At 36.0% G+C, this 24,235-nt stretch overlaps 1 protein-coding gene across 1 annotated transcript in view; it reads right to left on the bottom strand.

Moving 5' to 3' along the window:
- LCORL (ligand dependent nuclear receptor corepressor like) overlaps positions 1-23,543 on the bottom strand; it is a 193,522-nt gene extending 169,979 nt beyond the window's left edge. Inside the window, exon 1 of the mRNA XM_020878313.2 lies at positions 23,062-23,543. Within this exon, the coding sequence (XP_020733972.2) occupies positions 23,062-23,125 (64 nt within the window). The 5' untranslated portion in view covers positions 23,126-23,543. The remainder of the gene's footprint in view (positions 1-23,061) is intronic.
- Between the last annotated feature and the right edge of the window lie 692 nt (positions 23,544-24,235).

Raw genomic sequence — 24,235 nt, 5'->3', positions numbered from 1 at the left:
TTTACTTGCTAAGTCGTGTCCGACTATTTTGTGACCCCATGGACTAGAATTCAGCTTGACTTTGAAGAGCAAAGATTTTTTTCCATGGCAAGTATCACAGAGTATGTTATAACAATCCAATAACTTGATTTTTGTGTGAGTTCAATGAACATAATAATAGAAGTCTAATTGATTCGCCTTTGTATTTTCAGCATCTAGTGCTGTTCCAGGCACTTAGTTGATGCCCATTGTTTATTGATTGATTTAGCAATTGTTAGGGATATCTATAGAGCCAAGGATAGAGGAATCATATGCAAGATTGTCTCCTACTCTGAAAATCTAGCTACTCACAAAGGATTTTTAATATAGTAAAAATTATATTCATAATATAATATCATAATATAACTATATTAATGTTATTTTAATTAACAAAATGTTAATGGTCTTTAGAAAGATTTTTTGTTCTTCCATCTATTTCCAGTATATATTGTATCATTGTTTATTGCTGTGTAACAAACCAATAAGAACAACCATTTGTTATCACTCAAAAAGTCTACAGATTAAATGGGTGATTCTGCTTATCTGGTGAGCACTGCTGGTTTTGACTGGGATTGCTAATGCTGGAAGCTGCTTGATCTACAGTGTCCTCTCTCTGGTCTGGAGTTTGGCTCCCCAATTGCTGCGGTAAAAGGAATGACTGAGCCAAGCATCTCATTATCGAGAGACTAGCTAGAGCGCCAATACTTTGGCCACCTGATGCAAAGAACTGTCTCATTGGAAAAGACCCTGATGCTGGGAAAGATTAAAGGCAGGAGGAGAAGGGGACGACAGAGGATGAGATAGTTGAATGGCATCACTGACTCGATGGACATGAGTTTGAGTAAACTCTGGGAGTTGGTGATGGACAGGGAGACCTGGTGTGCTGCAGTCCATGGGGTCACAAAAACTTGCACACGACTGACAGACTGAACTGAACTGAGCTAAAGTTTATTTATTTAGTTGCAGGATATAAAGCACAATAAGAGGGTAAGCAGTGTAAGTGCTTTTGAAGTCTTTGCTTGCATCATATTTACTAGCTATTCTCCTATTAAACAAGGCAAATCATATGACCAAGCTCAACGTCTGAGAGCAAGAGAACTAACAAATGGCATGGATACAGAAAAGATCAACAAATTAGGGTTATTACTTCAATCAAACCACCATAAATATCCATCCAAGCTCACTATTATCCACCTAAAACTTATAAACAATCTATAGAGTATCAAGTATATATATAAACTGCTGGAAAAATTGCATTTCTTGATTTATGTAATCATTTGCTGGTCAATTCTTAAGCTAGGTACATTTTAGAATATGACATAAACATACAAATAAATTGGAGTAGTTTCCATAGAAGAAAATATGAAATTACAGAGGTACATGACAAGGGATGTTTTTTGAGATACTAACCAAAAATGAAAGCTATCCTTTTATTTTGCAACAAAAATAAACAACCCAGTATACAAATAAGATTATAAAATACCTATTTAATTATGAATTATCAACATGAAATATAAAATAGCATACATTTTATAATTTAATAAAATATAAACATTTTTGTGTGAATTAGATTTTGGAAGTATAAGGCATAGCTATTAGATGCCTTAACTATAAAATTGCTCATTATTCTGTGAAGCCATTTTTTAATTTGAGTAATATATGTATATTACAGAGAAGAAATTATAAATTCATCCAAAGGAGTTAACTTGTTCAACATCACTCAACCAGTTACTGATATTACTGGAATCTGAGTCTCTTTTTCAAAATTTAATGACTGCTTTACACTAGGAGGCAGAAAAGAAGGTGATAATATTGTTTTGTAAAAAAGTCAGAAATTGAGGAGCCTGGACCTTATATGATTTTCATGAGGGGTTCCTGATTATTTGAGGGAAGATAGTGATACAAACCCAGAAGTATGGTCCCCAGTATTTAATATATCATTCAGCCAAACTGGTTTTTTGCTGCCCACCTTGTGATGTTTCCATGTGGTCTACTCTCATGGAGCTTGTCTAATACTCCTTTCTGTGCTCTTAAAACACATTATTTACATGTTTTCTCGTGAGTTTTTATCATATTCTTTCATATATTATAATTATTTGTGAGGTATCTTATCAACACTCTATCACCTTGTTGATTGTGAAATCAAAGCCTGGATATTCATCATTTCTTTATATCTGTATTCAACACTTAGTTGACACCAAAGAAACTTTTGTTAAGTTGAAGTAAAAAGGTAACAAATGGAGATTTTTAAAAGAAAACATGAAAGATATACGACTTCTTTCACTCCAACCCCCACCAACATTCTCAAGACCTACTCATAAATCCAAACTTATTTTTCATCCTTGATGTCAAGACAGTGACAAAAGGAAGTGGCATGTTTGCATTTTACAGAGGTTATATTTCAAACCAAGAAATAGTCATTTGGCCTTTCAACATGTTGAAATTTCTCATACAAAATAAACCACAATGTCTTGTATGAATAAAGCAAATCTCTTTACCTACTAAAATGACTTGGGGAACAGAAATAGGAACAATTTATGAATTTGAAAATTCTTTTCCATGCTATTGACAATAGCTAGGATTGGGTCCTCAGTTTCAACATATAGAAAATATTTATGTATTTTAATATAAAATAGTACAAAATACTAATATTTCATGGTAAACAGGTTTGGCAATAAAGCTCTGAAGTAAAATCTAATGGGTTGAATGTTTATTTTAAAATATTGCTATAAAAAATGCTTATTTAACCAGTTGAAATATGGTAGTTGTGCATGTTAACACCATCTAGAGAATACATGTAAAATACAGAAAAGAAAAAAGCAATTAAATTTTATTATTGTTTACCCGTATAAAGAAGAGATATGAATTAAAATAAACTTGATAAAGCTTAGTACCTTTTAGCTTAGTCAATATTTCAAAGTTATATAACATCTGATGATTTAAATTATAATAAGATTTAAATTATAATTAATAATTACTAATGCAAAGTAGAAGGTAAAAAATAGTATATATCGTAGATTTTCAAATTTAATAGGTGAAACCAGCTAATCTTATTAATATACTCTAAAGTCATTACGCTCTTAAGCTCTAAACCAGAAACTTGAAAGAAAAAAGAAATCTAAATATAAAACCCAGGAACTCTTTCGAATATCATTGGTCTCCCTGAATCTCTGTTTCTCCATTGTTCTCAGGAAATACAAAAATCCTAAGACAGAAGGTAGTAGTGAGAAGTTTAAAGGGAGTGTATGAAGAGATGAGAATCACCTCCTCCTCCAGACTCCTTCTCGACCATGTAAATACAGCCAGACCTTTTTATCCTGACTCCTACAAGAGACTGGATATTCACACTTTGGAGAAATTGAACTGGAGAGATTATGAATTTGAGGACACCAAGTATTGCATGGGAAGGGGTTAAAGTTGCAGACTGAACACAGATTATTAAGTAAAAGCTTGCTAAATTTCCCCCAGCTTGCTCCTAGAACACACATAACCAGAGTTATATCTCATTATATTCCTCCAATTCAACAGGAAATAGGAGATCTTTCTCAAGATAAACTCATAAGTCTCACAGAAAAGATTTACAGAGTTAATCGCTCAGGCATGTCTGCCTCTTTGCAACCCCATAGACTATAGCCTGCCAGGCTCCTCTGTCCATGGGATTTCCCAGGCAAGAATACTGGAGTAGGTTGCAGTTTCCTTCTCCAGGGGATCTTCCTGACCCAGGGATTGAACCTGGGTCTCCTGCATTGCAGGCAGATTCTTAACCATTTGAGCTACAGGGAAGACCTATAGATGCTATAGAAAAGACTTATAGATGCTTTGATATATAGATGATATATAGATGATATGTGAATATCTCCTTAACAAAAAGCTGGTCTTCTGCTTGATGACACTTCAGTAAAGCCCACCAGTCATAAGGCCCGCCATTTACACAGAGCATCCAAACAATGTTTAAGGGTTTCACTCATAAATGTGCGTTGGCTGCTAAGAGTCCTTAGACATATGAGTAAAATATCCAACTTGAAAGACAGAAACAAAATCAAACAGATAAATATAATCCAAATTAAAGCAGAGACAATGCAGGGAATACAGGAAAGCTTCCAAGTAATTAGAATCTTCAGAGAGATGAAAGAAAATACTGCATCATTAAAACAAAAATTACTTTGAAACAAGATGCTGTGAGAACAGAGAACAACAAGGGATCAAGAAAGATCTTTTGGAAATTAAAAATATTTCCGATGAAATTATTACAAAATTCCATAGAAACGTTGAGAGATTAAGACAGAAAATTTCTTTGAAGTAGCATCAAAAAACCAAAAAGATGTAGAGACAGACAATAGAAGATGTGAAAATTTCAAGATCAATCTGGGAAATCCAATATCTGACCAACCCAAGTTCCAAAAAGGGATTACAGACAAACTGAGGGGAAGGTATTTTCGAAGAAATAATATAAGTTCCCAGAACTGGGGGAAATGAGCCTCTAGATTAAGTGGCTTCACTCCAAGTCATACAATCATGAAATTTCACAATCCCAGGAATAATGAAACAATTCTAAAAGCTTCTAGACAGAAAAGGTAGGCCACATATACAGTTTATAGAGAATAGTATCAGATTTCTCAACAGAGCACGATGGAAAATATCTTCAGAATTAAAAATGATTTCCAATCCATCAGTCAATTATGAGAACAGAGTAGATATTTTCAGGCTTGCAAAGTCTCAAAACCTTTACACCCCGTGTATTTTTTTTTTCAGATGCTACTGGACAATGTGCTTTTCTTATAACTGAGGAGATAAGTAACCAGGGAAACAGGGAATCCACCATAAGAAAGAGACCAAAAGAATTCCTAAGGTGAGGAAGCAGAGGGCAGTTATAAAAGAGATTTAGTAGAAGATTTCAAAAGCAAGTCCCAATGCAAGTAGGATGGTGGAAGGATTCAAGAAAGAATTTCTTGGCACAAAATGAAACAGAAATTATACACAGGTTTGACTTGTGTTTTCCTCTATTTCTTTGCATTGATCACTGGGGAAGGCTTTCATATCTCTTCTTGATATTCTTTGGAACTCTGCATTCAGATGCATAATAGAATGGGAAAGACTAGAGATCTCTTCAAGAAAATTAGAGATACCAAGGGAACAATTCATGCAACAATGGTCACAATAAATGACAGAAACAGTATGGAACTAACAGAAGCAGAAGACATTCAGAAAAGTTGGCAAGAATACACAGAACTATATGAAAAAGATCTTCATGATCCAGATAACCACGATAGTGTGATCACTCACCTAGAGCCAGACATCCTGGAGTCCAAAGTCAAGTGGGCCTTAGGAAGCATTACTACGAACAAAGCTAGTCTAGGTGATGGAATTCTAGCTGAGCTCTTTCAAGTCCTAAAAGGTGATGCTGTGAAAGTGCTGCACTCAATATGCCAGCAAATTTGGAAAACTCAGTAGTGGCCACAGGACTGGAAAAGGTATGTTTTCATTCCAATCCCAAATAAGGGCAATGCCAAAGAATGCTCAAACTACTGCACAATTGCACTTATCTCACACGCTGGCAAAGTAATGCTCAAAATTCTCCAAATGAGGCTTCAACAGTACATGCACTGAGAAATTCCAGATGTTCAAGCTGGATTTAGAAAAGGCAGAGGAACCAGGGGTCAAATTGCCAACATCTGTTGGATCATAGAAAAAGCAAGAGAGTTCCAGAAAAACATCTACTTCTGCTTTATTGACTACGCCAAAGCCTTTGTTTGTTGTGAATCACAAGAAACTGTGGAAAATTCTTAAAGAGATAGGAATACCAGACCACCTTATGTGCCTCCTGAGAAATCTGTATGCAGTTCAAGAAGTAACAGAACCAGACATGGAACAACAGACTGGTTCCAAATTGGGAAAGGAATATGTCAAGGCTGAATATTTTCACCTTGTTTATTTTACTTCTATGCAGAATTCAGTTCAGTTCAGTTCAGTCGCTCAGTCGTGTCTGACTCTTTGCGATCCTGTGAACCACAGCTTCCCAGGCCTCCCTGTCCATCACCAACTCCCAGAGTACATCATATGAAATGCTGGGCTGGATGAAGCACAAGCTGAAATCAAGATTGCCAGAAGAAATATCAATAACCTCAGATATGCAGATGACACCACCCTTATGGCAGAAAGTGAAGAAGAACTAAAGAGCCTCTTGAAAGTGAAAGAGGAGAGAGAAAAAGCTGGCTTAAAACTCAACATTCAGAAAACGAAGAACATGGCATCCAGTCCCATCACTTCATGGCAAATAAATGGGGAAACAATGGAAACATTGAGAGACTTTGTTTTTGGAGGCTCCAAAATCACTGCAGGTGGTGACTGCAGCCATGAAATTAAAAGATGTTTGCTCCTTGGAGGGAAAGTTATGACCAATCTAGACAGCATATTAAAAAGCAGAGATATTACTTTACCAACAAAGGTCTGTCCAGTCAAAGCTATGGTTTTTCCAGTAGTCATGTATGGATGTGAGAGTTGGACCATAAAGAAAGCTGAGGTCTGAAGAATTGATGATTTTGAACTGCAGTATTGGAGAAGACTCTTGAGAATCCCTTGGACTGCAAGGAGATCCAACCAGTCCATCCTAAAGAAAATCAGTCCTGAATATTCATTAGAAGGCCTGAAACTGTAGTTGAAACTCCAATGCTTTGGCCACCTGATGTGAAGAACTGACTTATTGGAAACGACCCTGATGCTGGGAAAGATTGAAGGCAGGAGGAGAAGGGGACAATGGAGGATAAGATGATTGGATGGTATCACCAACTCTATAGACATGAGTTTGAGTATGCTCCACGAGTTGCTGATGGACAGAGAAGCTTGAGTATGCTCCACGAGTTGCTGATGGACAGAGAAGCCTGGCGTGCTGCAGTCCATGGGGCCCCAAAAGGTTGGACATGACTGAGAAACTGAACTGAACTGTACTTGACCTGTGTAAAACTGAAAATTTAAAGAATGTTGGGGAGAGCAAAAAGAACTAGTAATAGGTATATAATAACCTAGAAAATGAATGATCCTTCAATGTACGTGACTTTGAGTTTTAATCTTTGCTCTTCCAGTATCTATGATAGTGCCTAGCATGGAAGAGGGTCTCAGTGAGTGCTTACTGTATGAATAAATGGATGGATAAATGAATGGATGAATTAATAATGTGATAATAGTAATAATGACTTTGTGCCTTCTTCCACCTGACAGTTTCTTGAACATAGACAAAACTGTGTATGTTTATCAAATTTCATGAATGCATATTGTTTACTTAATCATTTGCTAATCCCTTTTTATTAGTCAGATTTCATAGTTTTGAAAAACAGAAATTAAATTTTAATTTGTTCAAAGTAGGGAATTTATTAAGATTCTGAAAAATTCCAGGTGGTAACTTTTAGTCATTGAATGAATCCAGGTACTCAAAAGTAATCTGTTTCTCTGTCTCCTACCATTGCTTTCCACTTGGTTGTTTCTAAGAGGTTGATTCTTAGGTCAGATCTCCGCAAGTGCTTGGCCAAAGTAACTATTAGTAGTTTTAGACTTAGTCCTTTATTTTAAATTAAATTTATTTATTTTTTAGTTGAAGGGTAATTGCTTTATTTAGAATTTTGTTGGTTTTTGCCAAACATCAACATGAATTAGTCATAGGTATACATATGTCCATCTACTTCCCCATCCCACCCCTGCAGGTTGTTACAGAGCCCCTCCCCAAGATTAACAACACCTCTTTTTTATTATCTGCTCCAACATATACAGCTTATTAAAAGCTGATCAACTTTTATTGACTTCTTGAGCTAATTATTTTGGCCAGGATAGAATATTCTGATGTAGGCCTGGGTCACATGACCAACCCTAGAACCATGGGTCAGCCTCATCCAAACCAGATGGACTCAAAATCAGAGAGTTCCTCAAAGGGCACCATTACTAGAAAAAGGAAATGTAGATATCTATACGGGCAAAACCAAATAGCACTTTACTGAAAAAAATTCGCCTACTTTACCCTGACCTCTATTAGAGACATGCGTATTCCTCCAAATAAGCCTTTCAAAACAGAAAATAGCATTTGAGATTTGACTTCATATATCTTCTTATACCTCATCTCCAGTCTTTCTAACTTCTCGACATGTAGACCAGCTCTGTTCAATAGAAGTATAATGTGGGACATAAATGTAAGCCACATTTCCAATTTTAAATTTTCTAGTAGTCATATTTAAAAAGTAAAAGGGAAATTCATTTTTAAAATATATTTTATTTAATCCAGCACATCTAAAACATTACTACTTCAACATATAATCAATATAAAAGTTTCAATGGGCTATTTTATATTATTTCTTCTGTATTCTTTGAAATTCAATGTGTATTTTATACTTGCAGCACATTTCAATTCAAATTAGCCACATATGGATGAAGGCTACCATATTGGACAAAGCATTTATGGACTGTGAAAGCTTTTATATTCCATTAAGTGAAGGCTTTATTCTTCCCCGCCTCCCAACCAATTTCCTCTCATAAGAAACTTCTATTTCCATTCTAATCATCTTTCTCCCTCCAATTAAATAGGACAATGTTAATTAATTCACAGTCTTATGATTTTGAAAAGGGAATGAAAAGAAGTGTTCACATATTTTCTACTTTTCAGGAATGAGAGCTGAAATAAAATGGCAAATCACTCTGGCGCTTTTATTCATAATGAGTTAAAGCAATGTGAAACAGATGATCACATCTTGATGACAATTATGGTACTACTTGGCAGGAAGAAATGAAGGAATTTGGCCTGGTACTGTTAAATAGCTGCCCAGATAGGTTCTACAAGGAATAGAAAGAGTGAGAAGAATAAAATTACTCACACACAGCTAATGAAATAATTGCATCATATTGCTGGGGGAATCTCAACTGCTAAGGTAGAATATCTGTTAGTGCACCTTTATTCCTTAAAGAAGTCTGATTTGCTCATGCATTTGAGGATGAATCTTCAGATGTACTTTTTTGTGTGTTTAAAAAGCAAGCTCTTTTTCTATTATGAATCCCTTGATCCAAGGGTTTATTTTGGCACCTTGAGGATTATGTGAAACTTATTGCTGAAGCAGCATTTTCTTTTAAAGCATTGCTTTTTAAGGACTCTTTAAGAAAGATAAAAAAATAAAAAGCCCTCCAAAATGTCAACTACCTTGGGATAGATTTTATATTATTTTCTCAACTCAAACAAAACTGCGGTATATATAAAAATGTGACAGAATTTTATTCTGCAAATTTAGTATGATTAGAATTTATATGCTGCTATAAAATACTGTTCATTTTCACAGAAATATCTTAAACAACTTGCATTTGTATATGAGTGAGTTAATTTTAAAATGTCATTACTTAAGATATATACTTTATCATAAAAATCTTTTAGCCAGAAACAATAAACACATAAAAATTCAATAAACATTTTGGCTTTTAGTGTTTTTCAAGTGCAACAATGGACACTAAGGGTAAGTTTCACAAAATTGACTCTCTTGATCATGACATATGCCTTTAGTGTTTTTTACACACTGTTTGTAGACCTTCCTTTTAGAAATAAGATCTTAATTTTCCCCAAGGACCATGTCCTCTCCTGTTCTCTGTTTATCTGTTTCCTAGGGAAGTGACTCCATCTCATGGATGGAGGAGCCTGGTAGGCTGCAGTCCATGGGGCCGCTAAGAGCCGGCAAGACTGAGCGATTTCACTTTCACTTTTCACTTTCACTCATTGGAGAAGGAAATGGCTACCCACGCCAGTGTTCTTTCCTGGAGAACCCCAGGGACGGGGGAGCCTGGTGGGCTGCCGTCTATGGGGTTGCACAGGGTTGGACACGACTGAAGCAACGTAGCAGCAGCAGCAGCAGCCTGACTGCGACTTGAGTGGGTGAGTGGGGAATGGCCAATCAGAACATTGGATTCCTCAGTATAGTGACTGGCACAAGAATGGGCACATAACTAGTCAAGGCTAATGAGACACAGTGAAATTTGGGAGAGACCTTTGCTCTTTTCCACTATATGCGCTGCGACCATTTGCAACTAAATACATGGTGTTTGAGAATGAAACCACTGCCAAGGAATGGAGCTCACAAAAGGAGAGAGGAAAACCAAGTCCTACAGCGAGCTTTGTCTAAAGCCAGTAACCTTGGACAAAAAGAAGAAAAGTAGAGAATAAGACCAATAAGAGCCAATGAGACCAATGAGGTTGGGAGGGGAGGGGAGATGTCAGATTTTAGAAGGACAACAAGCCTTCCAGCCAGATAATACAAGATTAAAGGCAGCAACAGCAGGGTGAAAGGGCAAAAACCTCAGTTCGTTTTGAGAAAATATAAAATGACAATAGAGTGATCAGAGAAAAGACTAGAGAAAGAGACAAGGAACTAATCAAAGATCTTGTCCTCTAGGTTAAGGACCATCACACAGAGAATGGTAGGATCACTAACATATTTTAAGCAGAGGAGTGACATGGTTGTATTGGTTTTGTAAAAATCATTTAAAAAGTGCTTTAATTAAGCAAGCACTCAATGAATTAGAACAAAAGCTGCAATAAGAAATTGAATATGTGGGGACACATTTTAACGAGTATTAAATTTGTGAACTTGGGCTTCCCAGGTGGTGCTTGTGGTAAAGAACCTGCCTGCCGATGCAGGAGACATGAGACACAGGTTCTGTCTGTGGGTCAGGAAGATCCTTTGGAGGAGGGCATGGCAATCCACTTCAGTATTCTTGCCTGGAGAGTCCCATGGACAGAGGAGCCTGGTGAGCTATCGTTCATAGGGTTGCAAAGAGTGGGACAGGACTGAAGCAACTTAGCACACACATACACGGATTGTGAACTCTTGGAAGACAGTCATTTGAATCATATCAAGTTCAATCTCTGATCTATTGTATTGAACTATACAAAATTGCTAATATGTGAGTGTGTCTGACCTATAAAAATTTACATATGGTTCAATCCACTAGAAGTATATTCTTATATGACAGTGGCGACAAGAACATTTCTAGAATTTTTTCCCATATAGTTTCCTTGATTTAGAATCAGTTTTTTTTAAGATGGAGGGCATAGTTCATATTTTTATTTGAGACAGAACCCTCTAGAAGTATTGCAGGATGGGTTGGAAGGTACTAAAGGCAAGGAAAACATTTAGAAGACTTTACCATAGTCCGTTCAAGAGTTAATAAGGTTTGGAACTAGAGCAGTGGTGGAGAGAAGGAAAAGAAAAAATGAAATATTAGTTCATTAATTTGTTAATTTTATTAGAGGTAAAATTTTAAATCAAACTAATATGTACACATGATTTAAGAATAAACTAGTACTGAGTGATTTTTGATGAGAACACATGTCCGCCTTTCCCGTCCTCAATCCAGTCCTGTTCTCCACAGCTAACTATTTTAACTTCTTAATTGTTTATGTTGAAATTTATTCTTGTGGTTTCTCAGAATCTCCATATTCAGTTGTACAACTGTGGCAGCCTTAAAATAGCTCCATATCTCAGAATAGTATGTGTTTATAGCTGGTTCTTGACTTCAGTTTTTGACCTTATCAATCTATTTTCCTTTCTTCCTACCTTTCAATATAGTTGAATCACTATTTGAATATATTTTAATGACAGTTTTAGTATTTTAATTGGAGTATTTAGCCCTTCACATTAAAAAAAATTAATTTTGTTTAGTTTTGGCTGTACTGGGTCTTTGCTGTTGTGTGGGCTTTCTCTTGTTATGGCAAGCGGGGGCTAGTCTTCCTTGTGGTGAGCAGGCTTCTCATTGTGGTAGCTTCTCTAGTTGTGGAGCACATGCTCTAGGCATGTACATGGGCTTCAGTAGTTGCAGCATGTGGGCTCAGTAGTTGTGGCACACAGCCTTAGTTACTCTGAGGCCTATGGGATCTTCCAGACCAGGGATTGAACCTGCATTCCTTGCATTGACAGTCAGATTCTTAACCATTGGACCACCAGGGAAGTCTTGAATACACGTTTTTAAACATGTGGATGCTTGCTATATGCTTAGATATGTTGTCTGAAAATTCCTATGTTGAAATCCTACCCACACTACTTCAGACAGTGACAGCATTTGGAGACAGGGCCCTAAAAAAGGTGATCAAGTTAAAATAAGACCATAAGGTCAGGCACTAATTCATTCTAACTGGTATGCTTATAAGAAGAGGAAATTTGGATACAAAGAGACACTAGGAATGTGTGCACAGAGAAATGATCATGTGAGGACATGAGAAGACAGCCATTTGATCTCAGACTTCCAACCTCCAGAAATATAAGAAAATAAATGTACTGCTAAGCCACACAGTCTGTTGTATTTTTCTAGGGCAGCCATAGCAAACTAATAATGAATAAAATTTTAAATTATTTAATGTACTTTTATTGCTTGTTTCATCAATAGTAGCCAATGTATTTGATTCTCCACTTTTCCAGATGAAGGTTTTTAGCACCTTTACCTTTCCATTTGCTCTTTCTTTCCCTTTCAGTTTTCACTTTTCATCATCTGCATTTTCACATCAAGTTTGATAATATTTACAATCTACTCTGCAACCATATTTATGTGTTATATACTTTGTCTCTGGGTTGATCCTAACAACTGATCATCAGTAAATGTTCAAGCTGGTTTTAGAAAAGGCAGAGGAACCAGAGATCAAATTGCCAATATCCGCTGGATCATTGAAAAAGCAAGAGAGTTCCAGAAAAACATCTATTTCTGCTTTATTGACTACGCCAAAGTCTTTGGGTAGGGTAGGTTTAGTTTCAGGTTGTGGGTCAGATTCTTATGCACATGCCTTATTCTGGGATCTGGCTACTCAGGGCATGCTCTTATCATAAGATGACAGATAGGCATGAGGGCAAGCAAGACAACATGAAACATTTAAAGCCTTTCCTCATATCACATTAGCTGCCATTCCTCATATCACATTAGCTGCCATTCCATTGGTTAAATCAAGTCACACAGTTAAGTCCAATATCAATGGAAGGGATGTATATTTTGCACACGATGAACCATGACAAGACTGTGGGGGAGGGGGTGAATGAATTGTGAGCCAGTCGTAGTATCTACCACAGGTTCCAATGGCTACTGAAAACCAGTTTTTTCCCTAAATTATTTGCTTTTGTTTGTTTTTCAGGCAAATACCTGACTTTTGTTAAGATCACATACATATGAGAGAAAAGTCCATGTAATAGAATAGTAAAGTGATAGTATTTAACAGGACCTTATACAAAGCAAACACTCAGTAAATATTTGATAGACTAAGTAAATGAATGTGTGAATAAAAAGAAACTAGTATTTCAAAATGGATTATTCAGATCAGAAATTTTCAAAAATGTTTATTTTTATTCCAGATAATTGAGACAGTTTCAGAGTTATACTTGAAAATGTACCTTATCTGTCTTGGGTTTGTTCTGTTAACTGAAGTGGTTCAGTGACTGTATTTAATTTTCGTCCTTAAAATACATACAAGGCTAATTAAAAATTTTTGTTGCATTAAAAATATCTACTCTAAAGGATAATTTACTTGAAAAATTTAGGATTTCATAGTGTAGCTGCTTTAGAATTTAAATGGAAAATATTTCATATTGTTAAGTTTCTAAAAAATTTTTATCAACTACCTCACTTTAGAAGTAAAAGAACTGGCCTGAAATATATGAGAAAAATTCAGCCACAAAGGTGACTTTTTCCTGTTTTGTGGGACTACATTTGGCTTCAATTTAAGCCTTGATTTGCAAACGTTAATGAATTAGAAAGTATTCTCACAATGATTTTCTTCTCTAAAAAGTTTTAAAATAATTATTATTAACTAGTAAGTTTTGTTTAAAATAACTAATCAAGCTCTTTAGCAAAGATAGAAAATAAAAAACGATTTGGATCAAGACCATGGATTTTATTCATGAAATTAGGCCAATTGAATGGTTTTTCTAGTAACCTAGGTCTGATTTCTTTTGAAAGTAGAAAATCTGGTAATTATTAGTAATCTCTGTAATATTAATGGAATGCAAGTTTGTACTGGGGGTAGCATATCTATTCTAAAGTGCAGTTTGACTTTACTATATTGTTTATTTACATAAAAACTTTGCCTGCAGATGAGAGACTATTATTGGAGACTATTAATGAGATGTATACTCACATCTTGGCCTGAATATACCTCATTGTCCCCTTAACCATTAATATCTTTGTATTTCAGCCAGGTATTTTTCCTCCCAGAGCACCTATGATAGAGATGTAGAAAGATCATACAGATGTGCAAAGAAAGTTTTTGTTGTCATGAGATGTTTCAGGTTTAGGAAGCTTCTATTCTTGAAAGTTTAAATCTCAGGAACAAGCTTGCTATTCACAGCTTGCGAATCATGTTTGTGACAGCTATTACTGTCTAATCTCTGAATTTATTTTGAAAAGGCAAGTTTCAAAATAAATAGGAGTATGTAGCATGAAGTCAAATTTCTAAGCTTAAAAAAATGTTTCCACAATCTATGAATATTTTGTGCAAGTTTAGGTGCCAAGTCAGCTATCGCTGGTTGTGTAAAGAGGATCTCCTTAAATTCAGTACAGCTTCTGCCTCGGTCTGTCCAGCTAGGGTTCAAAAAGAACGAAACAGGGGGTAAAGAACCTACTAAGTACTCAGTAAGCAGGTTATTTATTGTGTGTGTATGTGTGTTTGTGTGTGTGTTGGGGGTGTGTGTGTCTATATTTAATCAACCTAACAAAGTGAAAAGATATAGGGATGTATATCAGTTTCCTAGGGCTGTTGTGAGAAACACCACAGACTGGGTGGCTTAAAACAAACTAAGTGTATTATCACATAGTTCTGGAGGCCGAAAGTCAGAAATCAAGGTGTTGATAAGGCTACTTTTCCCTGAAACCTGTAGGAGAATTCTCCTTTGCCTCTTCCTAGCTCCTGGTGATTTGTTGGAAATCTTTGGAGGTTCTTGCTTGCAGCTGCATTGCTCCAATCTCTGCCATTATTGTCACTTGATGTTCTCCCTGTGTGTCTCGGTCTTCATTTGTCTGCCTTATGAGGACACCAGTCATTCTGCATTATAGGCACATCCTATTGCAGTATGACTTCACTTTAACTCAACTATTCACATCTGCAGTGACCCTAGTTCCAAATACGGTCATCTTCTAGAGTAGCTGGGGGTTAGGACTTCGACATATTTTTTTGTTTGTATGTTTTTGTGGAGGGCATAAATCAACCCATCACAGAATATAAAGCAGAGAGAGAACTCAAACTCTGAAGTGACTCTGGTCAGAAAGGGACCTCTGTTAGCCTGTACTGGAGACTGTGCAAATTAGGAAAGATGGTCCCTCAGGGTGGACGCAGTCACGACGCCAGGGCTCACAGCTGGAGAGAGAGCACAGGCTGGATTTCAGCCCCCCTTATCCCCTCAGCATAGTGTCTTTGTATAGAGCACTAACAGCCCAAACTAACAGTGATCCCGAGACTGGAAGCAGACGATAATAAGGTGTCAATAGTAAAAATGTTGACAAGAACAAGTTGATGAAAATGGAATATTTTGGTGGAGATGGAACAAAGGAGGGAGGGTGGATGGCATTCAGTGTCTGACCTCACCAGTGTTTATGGAGAATCTACTTCATGCTAGGTGCTCTAATGGTGTCTGATATATGGCACAGAACAGAATGGAGGAGTCCTCTTCTCTGCCCTTAAGAACTTACATTATCTATCTAGTGTAGGCAAATAATGAATAAGCAAACAGCAAGCACATTATCATAAATCATGGAAAGTGTTCTGAAAGAAATAAAGAGCAGATAATGAGAGAAGAAAATAGAGGAAGAGTAGATAACCTTTTTTGGAGAGAGTGATCAGAAAACAACACCTTAAAAAGATATTTAGATACAGACCAGCAGATAAGACTTAGGGGTGACATTGGTTAAAGCTGGATCTAGTGGGATGGGACATAAAAGATACCTAACCTAAAAATTCTTGGTCTTATTGATTTTAAATCTTTGTACCTTTCTCAATTTAGCCTTTTTACTTCTCTTTTCTATTATTGATAGAATTCATTATTTTGTTGAGAGATTTTAGTACTCTCCCATTGGAAATAATTTTGTAAATACAACTCAATTTTATCAGTTGTTCAAAATTTGCAGCAATTGTGAAATGATGCGTTATTATCCAAGAATTTTATTTCCTCACAGAACTGGAGCCATCCAGGTTTCCTATGAGGCCCAACGATTCTCCCAGAACTGGGATCAGCTGCCAAAATCTCTGAAAGCAAAACTGAAGATGGATTTGTGCTTGAAATGTTCACACCAATTTCCCTACCTCTTGGGCATCCAGACAGGTCCAGTCATTCTAGGAAGGATACTGGGTACTGAAATAGTTTAAATGAAATTTGCATCTTCTGATCACTATTTCCTTCCACTTCTGTATCATTACATATGAAGTTTAAAATGAAACAAGGAAAATAGACTTCTTTTAAAATAGTCAGGTTAAACTAGTCACAAGCTTTACATATTTAGATTTTTTTTGGTGCTCAAAAAAGGGATCTGAAGTATCAGCAATACAAAAATAAAGAATTAAACATAAACTTTGGTCGTTTATGGCCAAAAGGAATTTCATGGCTGAGAAATGCATATGGTACTCTAGGTGGATCCGTCTCTAGGTGGGTACTCTAGTTGTATAAGCTTCACTTGGTGTCCCTTCCCCAGAGACCTGGAACTCACCGAGTACTATGTCATCCCAATCACTCTGCTGTTTCCTTTACTTCACAGCATTTATCAGTATCTAAAGTCACTACATTAATTATTTGCTTATTGCCTGATTTCATACAGTAAAACTCCAGCTAGATCTTGTCTTCTTCATAGCTGTATCCATAGCTCTTAAAACATAGCATACTGTAAATACATAATAAATACTTGAGAATGTGTAGGAATGAATGAAATTCAGGTATAGAGAAACATTTCTACTGACAAAGGCACTAAAAACTTATTTACTCAAAGATGGTCAAATGTTTTTAATATTAAATGCTTCTTCTATGAAAGCTGTTACATTATGTATGTAATTTATATTTAACTAATTCATTTAAAACATTGTTGTGTACAAATTCTCGCAACTAAACCTTTTTGAAAAGACCCTGATGCTGGGAAAGATTGAGAGCAGGAGGAAAAGGGGACGACAGAGGATGAGATGGTTGGATGGCATCACCGACTCAATGGACATGGGTTTGGGTGGACTCTGGGAGTTGGTGATGGACAGGGAGGCCTGGCGTGCTGTGGTCCATGGGGTCGCAAAGAGTTGGACACTACTGAGCAACTGAACTGAACTGAACTGAACTGAAATCATTAAGGATACTATAGCTCTAATTCTTGTGAGTTCAAACTATTATTTATAGGTTGTTTATTCATGAGGGCAGAAATTCCTTCTAATATTCAGTTGGCATTTCTCTATAGTATGCTTTGCATATTGCACATAATAAGAATAGTAGTAGTAGTAGCTAATATTTATTGAACACTTACTACATGACACTGTTTTATGTGTTTTATGGATGTTGTATGTGTATCTCATTGTAACCCTGTAACTTTCTCAGTTACACAGTTAATAAGTGACAGAGCCAGAATTTGAGCCAAGGAAATCTAATTCCTGAACCTATCATCTTAACCTCAATCACATTCTAACTTTGCAGGAAAAATTTGTTACTGTAAAACAATTAGGCCAATTTTTAAAACATGAATTTTCAGTGAGTGTTCTTCACATTTTTAAATTGTGTGTCTTTGAAAGACGTTTGGTTATTAAAATTTTTTTTAAAGATTAAGATATGTCATCAAATGAAAGATAATGATCCAGGTTCAGAAGGCAATTCTAGAGTAATGTTTCAAACATGCCTTGCATTTCAAAGGATAATTAGGAAGGGATAAAGTAACTTTTCTTAATTGGAGTTTTTTTATTTGCAAGTAGCAGAAGCCCACACAAAACAGCTTAACATAAGGGGCGACTTACTTGAAGAAAGGATATCCTGGAGAAATCCAAATACAAGAAATAGTACTATGTTTTATAAAGCTAAAAGTGGGATTTGACAAGTAATCAAAATCTACTTTTTCTTTATCTCTTTCTCCCTCTAAGGCCACAAGGTCCATTAAAATTTGCATATCTGTGTAATTAATTATCACTCCTCCTCCCTCTTTAGTTTTTCCACTTTTCTGTGCACATGGCGACAGGGAGGAGGGGGGAAGATGACTGATCCCTTGTGCACAAGCTTAGCATTTGTGTAAGGTTACAAGTTCTCATTTACAAATTCCCAGTAGAGAGAGCACAGTAGTCCAAAGGGTCTCAGTGCCTACTTGACTGTGGTTGGGCAACAGAACTGACCCAATACAAAGGCTTAAGACCTTGGGCAAAGTGACATGGGCTTGGGAGAAGTCCTCGGAGAAAGTGTTAGTCACTTAGTTGTGTCTGACTCTGTGACCCCATGGACTGTAGCCCACTAGGCTCCTCTGTCCATGGGATTCTCCAGGTGAAAATACTGGAATGGGTTGCCATTTCCTTCTCCAGGGGATCTTCCTGTGCCCAGGGATTAAACCCAGATCTCCTGCATTGTAGGCAGATTCTTTACCATTGGATCTACCTGGGGAAGTCCTCAGGTAAGGGAAGCAGAAACTGGGACTATGTCTCAGAGGTGTTTTCTATAAGTTTCAAGGTTACAACTTCGAGGGAGATAGTCACTTATTTAAAGTATAAGTTCTTGAATGTTTGCTTTAGAAAGTAAGTTTAATTTCTTTACAGTCACCTGAACTTCACAATTTGCAAAATTTTAATGGATGGAATGGAATATGGTGGAAGGACTACTTTAGTGTGGAATGCCAGAAAAGGCCTTTCTGATGAGAAAATATTTAAGCTGAAACCAAAATAATAGTTTGTTTATGTATTAAACTGACACTTTGACTTTATGTCGGATCCTGTTTAATATGATTTACAGATATTAACAGTTTACACTTACTTTCTTTTACCAGTAATGGTAAGAGTTCAGATTAATACAAATGTCAATTGTTCTCAAATACAGTTCCAATCCAATCTCTAGTTTTGTCAGATTTAAGTCCCAAAGTCTATAAAATATTTTCCAAAGGAATTGTTTATTTCACTTTATTTTCAACTTTTAAAAATTTGGGGTAACATGCAATATAAAACCAGACAAAAATATGGAGAACAGTAATGGGGGAAAACTTGTCATGTAAAATATTAAAATACTTTATAAATATTTTAATTAAATATTGTTGCATGAAAATACTATCAGAAAAGATGAACTAATCAATATTAAAATATAGATAACCTGAAAACTGGATCTTGGCTAATATTTACTACAAACATTTATAATATGATAAAGATGGCATAAAAGAACTAACTGGCAATGGGAGAAATTATGAACGCAAGCTTGATAATTAGCTAACAGTGGTGAGTATAATTCTAAAATGACCACCAAGATTTACGGCTGCTGGTACAGACACATATACTCCTAGCTATTCAGTCAAGTGCTAATCTAGGTATTTCTGTGAAGGAATTTTGCAGATGTAATTAAGGTCCCAGATCACTTGTCCTTAAAAATACAGAGAAGATCCAGATGGATCCTCTTGTCAGATGAACCCTTAAAAATGATAAACTCTTTCTGGAAGGAGATGTGAAGTGTGAGAAGGATTCCATATGAGAGAGAGTCTCATTTACTGACTTTGGATATGTGGGAAGTCTCTGGAAGAGCTTAGTCACCCTGACAGTTATTGTGTACCTCAATTCCACAGTCACAAGGGCTGCAATTCAGCCAATAACGGGAATTAACTTGGAAGTAGATTCTTCCCCATACTTTCCAGAAAGAGAGAGCTCAGCTAATACCTTGATTTCAGCTCCATGAGCCCCTGAGCAGAGACCTCAGTCATATCATAATTGAACTTCTGGCCTATAGGACTACGAGCTAATAAACTGACATTGTTTAAGGCTGCTAAGTTTGTTGTAATGTGTTATACATCAATAGAGAACTCATTATTTAGCTTATTGGGGTGAGGGAAATAAACATAGAGAATCACCTCTTCATAATACATCACAATAAACCCTGTAAGTATTAATGCTTTCAATGAAAGGAGTGAAACAATGAAACATAATACAAACCTATCTCATAGTTTGACATATTCCTTAATTTTTAATTATGTAAATTAGGTGCAGAAAATGATATATGAACTATATAGATGAGATTTGATGCATAATTCTAGAATGGACATCTTTGAGCCCACCATTCAATTTAAGAAATAGAATATTACCAATGCTGATGAAGCTATCAGTGTTATGTTAGGATCCTTCCCTTCTTTTTCTGGGTCTCCCCTTCTCTATTCCAACCAGATAAACTCTATCTTGAAATTTATATTTATCCTTCCTTTGCTTGTGTTCGAATTAGCAATAAATTCAATATATGTATGTATCCTTAGACAATGTATTATCCAGTTTTGTTTGTTTATTAGCTTTATAAAATATCATACTCAATGTAGTCCTCTATGGCCTGTATTTTTTCTGCTCATGGTTATGTTATTAACATTTATTCCTATTGTTGCATATGGTTTTGGTTCATTCAGTAATAACCCAATGTATCAACAGATTATAATTTATCCAACCTCCTGTTATTGGACATTTTGGTTATATTCATTATTTTTGCTATTAGAATCATCACTATTCTTTAGCACGTTTCTTGGTTTCTGTGGGAGGTATACTTAGGAGTTAAATTGTTGGATTGTAGGTGTGTACATTTTCAACTTTAGAAGATAGTGCCAAATTCTTTTCTAAAGTAATTGTATCAAACTATAATCTTACTAGCAGTGGTCTTGTCAATATTTATTATTGCTATATTTCCTCTGCCAATCTAGTGGCTATATCATGTGCCTAGTTTGCATTTCTATGTTGTTAATGGAACTGAAGGCATTTTCATGTTTATTGGGCTGTTTGCTTTCTTTTTAATGCAATTATTGTCGACATCTTTTGGGCATTTTCCTATTGAGTTATTTGACTTTTTATTATTGATTCACAGAAGTTCTTAGTGTATTCTGGAAACTAATTCTTTGTCACTCATTTGTGTTGCAGTTTTTCTTAATAGTTTCTGGCTTGTCTTTTCACTTTCATTATGGTGTCTTTTGGTGAAAAGAAGTCTTTAATCTTATTATAGTAGAGTTTATGTCTTTTCTGTAATAGATCTCACCTAAGAAATACTTTGCTATCCCAAGGCCATAGGATACTTTTAGATTTCGTTCTGAAAATTTTACAGTTTTACCGTCACATTTAGTTTTGTAATCCATTAGAATTTAATTTTTATATATGACATAAGTTGTGATTTCAATTTACTTTTATTTTTTTCCATGTTGGATAGTCGGTTGTTTCAGCCTCATTTGAATAAGTTGTTTTTATTCTAGTTACCTATAGAGTTGTCTCTGCTAGGTATCAAGATTTTGTAATATGTAACTCTCTTTTTTTGGCACTGTAATTGGTCAATTTCTTTATCTCTGTGTTTAGAAGATGCTATATTAATTAAAATAAATTCATAGTAAGTCTGATATCTGATAGGGTGATTTCCTACATTTTATTTAGATCTTTGTTTGTCCATGTAAATTTTAAAATCAGTTTGTTGTTCCTAGAAATCTGTTGGGATTTAGAAAAAACTTTTTGTCACAAAAATTTCAAGTGTATATAAAAATAAGGAGAATGGTATAATGATTCATTATTTCATGTGAGAAAATTATTTTTGTAAGGCAGCATGGGAGTTAAATCCAGAAACATGGTGTATTAAATTACTAGGGCTGCTGAAACAAAGTACCACAAACTTGGGTGGCTTAAACAACAGAAATAAATTGCCTCCAAGATCTGGAGGCTAGGTGTCTGACATCAAGGTGTTTGTAGGGTTGTCCTTCTGAAGGAAGTTGGTTCCATGCCTTTCTCCTAGCTTCTGTTTGCTGGCAATCTTTTGCACTCATTGTGGATGGCGTTCTCCCTGTGCCCTCATGTCATCTATGCATGTCTTTCTTCACATGATATTCTTTTCTTAAAGACAATATTAGAGCCTCCACTACTCCAGTATAACCTTGTCTTAACTAATGACATCACAATGACCCTACTTCCAAATAAGGTCACATTCTGAGGTCCTAGGTGGGAGACTGGTTAGGACTTCAATGTGTGAATTTTGAGGGGGACGTAATTCAGCCTAAAATGGATAGCTTGAAACCACAATGTGAAAGGTCTTGGAGAGCATTTGAAAAGGCTTCACATTTGTCCTGTGGGAAGCTTTTGAAGTTTCTGACAGAGCAGTACTATGATTACAGAGGTATTTCTGAAAAACTGATTTGACTGCAATGTTTTAACACAGTTACTGCTGAAAAGTAACTTAAGCTCAAAAAATCATTTTGTGGGTGGGACACTGTATAGGAACTCACAGATGGAAAACCTAGAGAATTAGACTTGAAAAAACATAGGACCAAGTTTACTTCAAGGGTCAGCTTAGAAGGAACTGTTCTATGGAGCTGTCATGATGCCTTGACTGAAATAAATTAGATCTGACCATTTTCAGTCTTGGTATTATATCAGGTCAATGTCTGTATTCATGGTCTACCTTGGATCACAGGTCTGCTATTAGGAGTTGTAGGTCAAGTCACCTTGATTAACAGTCCCAGATACAATGAAAGAGAGGTAATTATCCAAAAGAAAACCGGAGCCATGCTACTAAAGAACAAATGTCCACAGCAAATATGTAAGGAAAGAAGCTAGAGGCAAGGATCCAGTGAGAAGATCATTTCAAAACACCATATGAGGTGATGAAATAATGGACTTGGGTAAAGGAGTACTATGAAGAAAGTTGATGTTACCCCCAAACTGATTGATGATCAGGTGGGGTATGTTCATAATGATTTGAAGGTGATGACAATAGCATGTGATCAGGAGGGAAAGCTGGTTTTATAGGAAGGTATAGAAACACTTGTACTTTTTTCATTGCCCAATATCTAAACTGGGCATTGATTTTTCATATTTTGGAAGGATTGCAAGATAAGAAGGCAGAGTCCTACCTTTTATCATGGGAGCCAAAAGTTTATGTGCAGGAGCAGATAATCTCCCTCCAAGCTTCTTCATACAGTAGCTTAAGTGTAGGTATGTCACCTAGGCTGGAAACATCAGATACACCCATGTGGAGCTTTAGTTCTTGAGGGAGTAATGAAATAAGGCAGTCGATGGTAAGAGATTCTTTTTGTCTTTCTTGTGGCAGAGTTGTGAGTCCAGTAGCACAAGATAATGGTTAAGTGGTGATGACATAAGGGCAGTATCCTCAGCAGACTGCATATATGGTGGGGTGTGGCTGTGTCTTGGTTTCTGCTTATTTTTGAGGCTGGTTCTCCAGCACTTCCATCAATCTTGTGAGACAGTCTTTATAGACTACCAAACAATTCATTTTCTACTTAAGTGGAGAGTTTGTTCCTTCTGTTTGGAAAGATGTATGATGATGTACAGAGGCCACAGCAGGGATGACAGTGACTGGCATTTTAGTCATGATGAATGAAAGCAAATAGTGTGACACAGAAATGTTTGGACTCAGCTGGATAAGGGCAAGGAGTGCGTGCAAGGAGTCAATAGTGGAGACAGAGTTGGTTGTTATCTACCCAGATGTAGTTAAGGCAATTATGACAATGGATGGATTTGCTGGGGAGAGAAAGTATGAAGAGAGAAAAGAATCTCCAGGGCAAATCTTTGGACTATACCACAGCGCGAGAATAAGAGAAGAAATAAATGACAGCAATTGGAGAGTTGGATGGAAAGACAATGCAGTTCAATCATACAGGTCAAGGAAGGAGAGAAGTTCGAGGGGAAGTTATCAACATTTTTGAAAGAATAAAATTCATTTAAAATACTTTTTTCATAAGGCTTTCAAAAAATATGAAACTCAGACTTTTGAGTTCAACATTCTTTGGGAATTCTTATTTCTTTCTAAGCTTATAGAACTAGATCAATTAATATGTAAGATTTCTTTTTGCTCTTAACCTTTAAGAAATTATGTTGACATTGGGATAAAGAGTTGTATTTTTATCTCAAAAATCTGATAAAGATGGTAAACTGGTATTTACACAGTTTGAGGAAAACAAACCATTAGAGAATCCAGAACCAGCCCATCTCCTACAACTGAACTGTTCAATTTTCCTATAATGATAGGGAACTAAGCAAATTTTAAAAAATTCTAAGTTCTCTACT

The sequence above is a fragment of the Odocoileus virginianus genome, chromosome 21, assembly GCF_023699985.2.
Source record: "Odocoileus virginianus isolate 20LAN1187 ecotype Illinois chromosome 21, Ovbor_1.2, whole genome shotgun sequence".
Lineage (NCBI taxonomy): Eukaryota > Metazoa > Chordata > Mammalia > Artiodactyla > Cervidae > Odocoileus > Odocoileus virginianus.
This window is presented reverse-complemented; position numbering and strand designations above follow the sequence as displayed.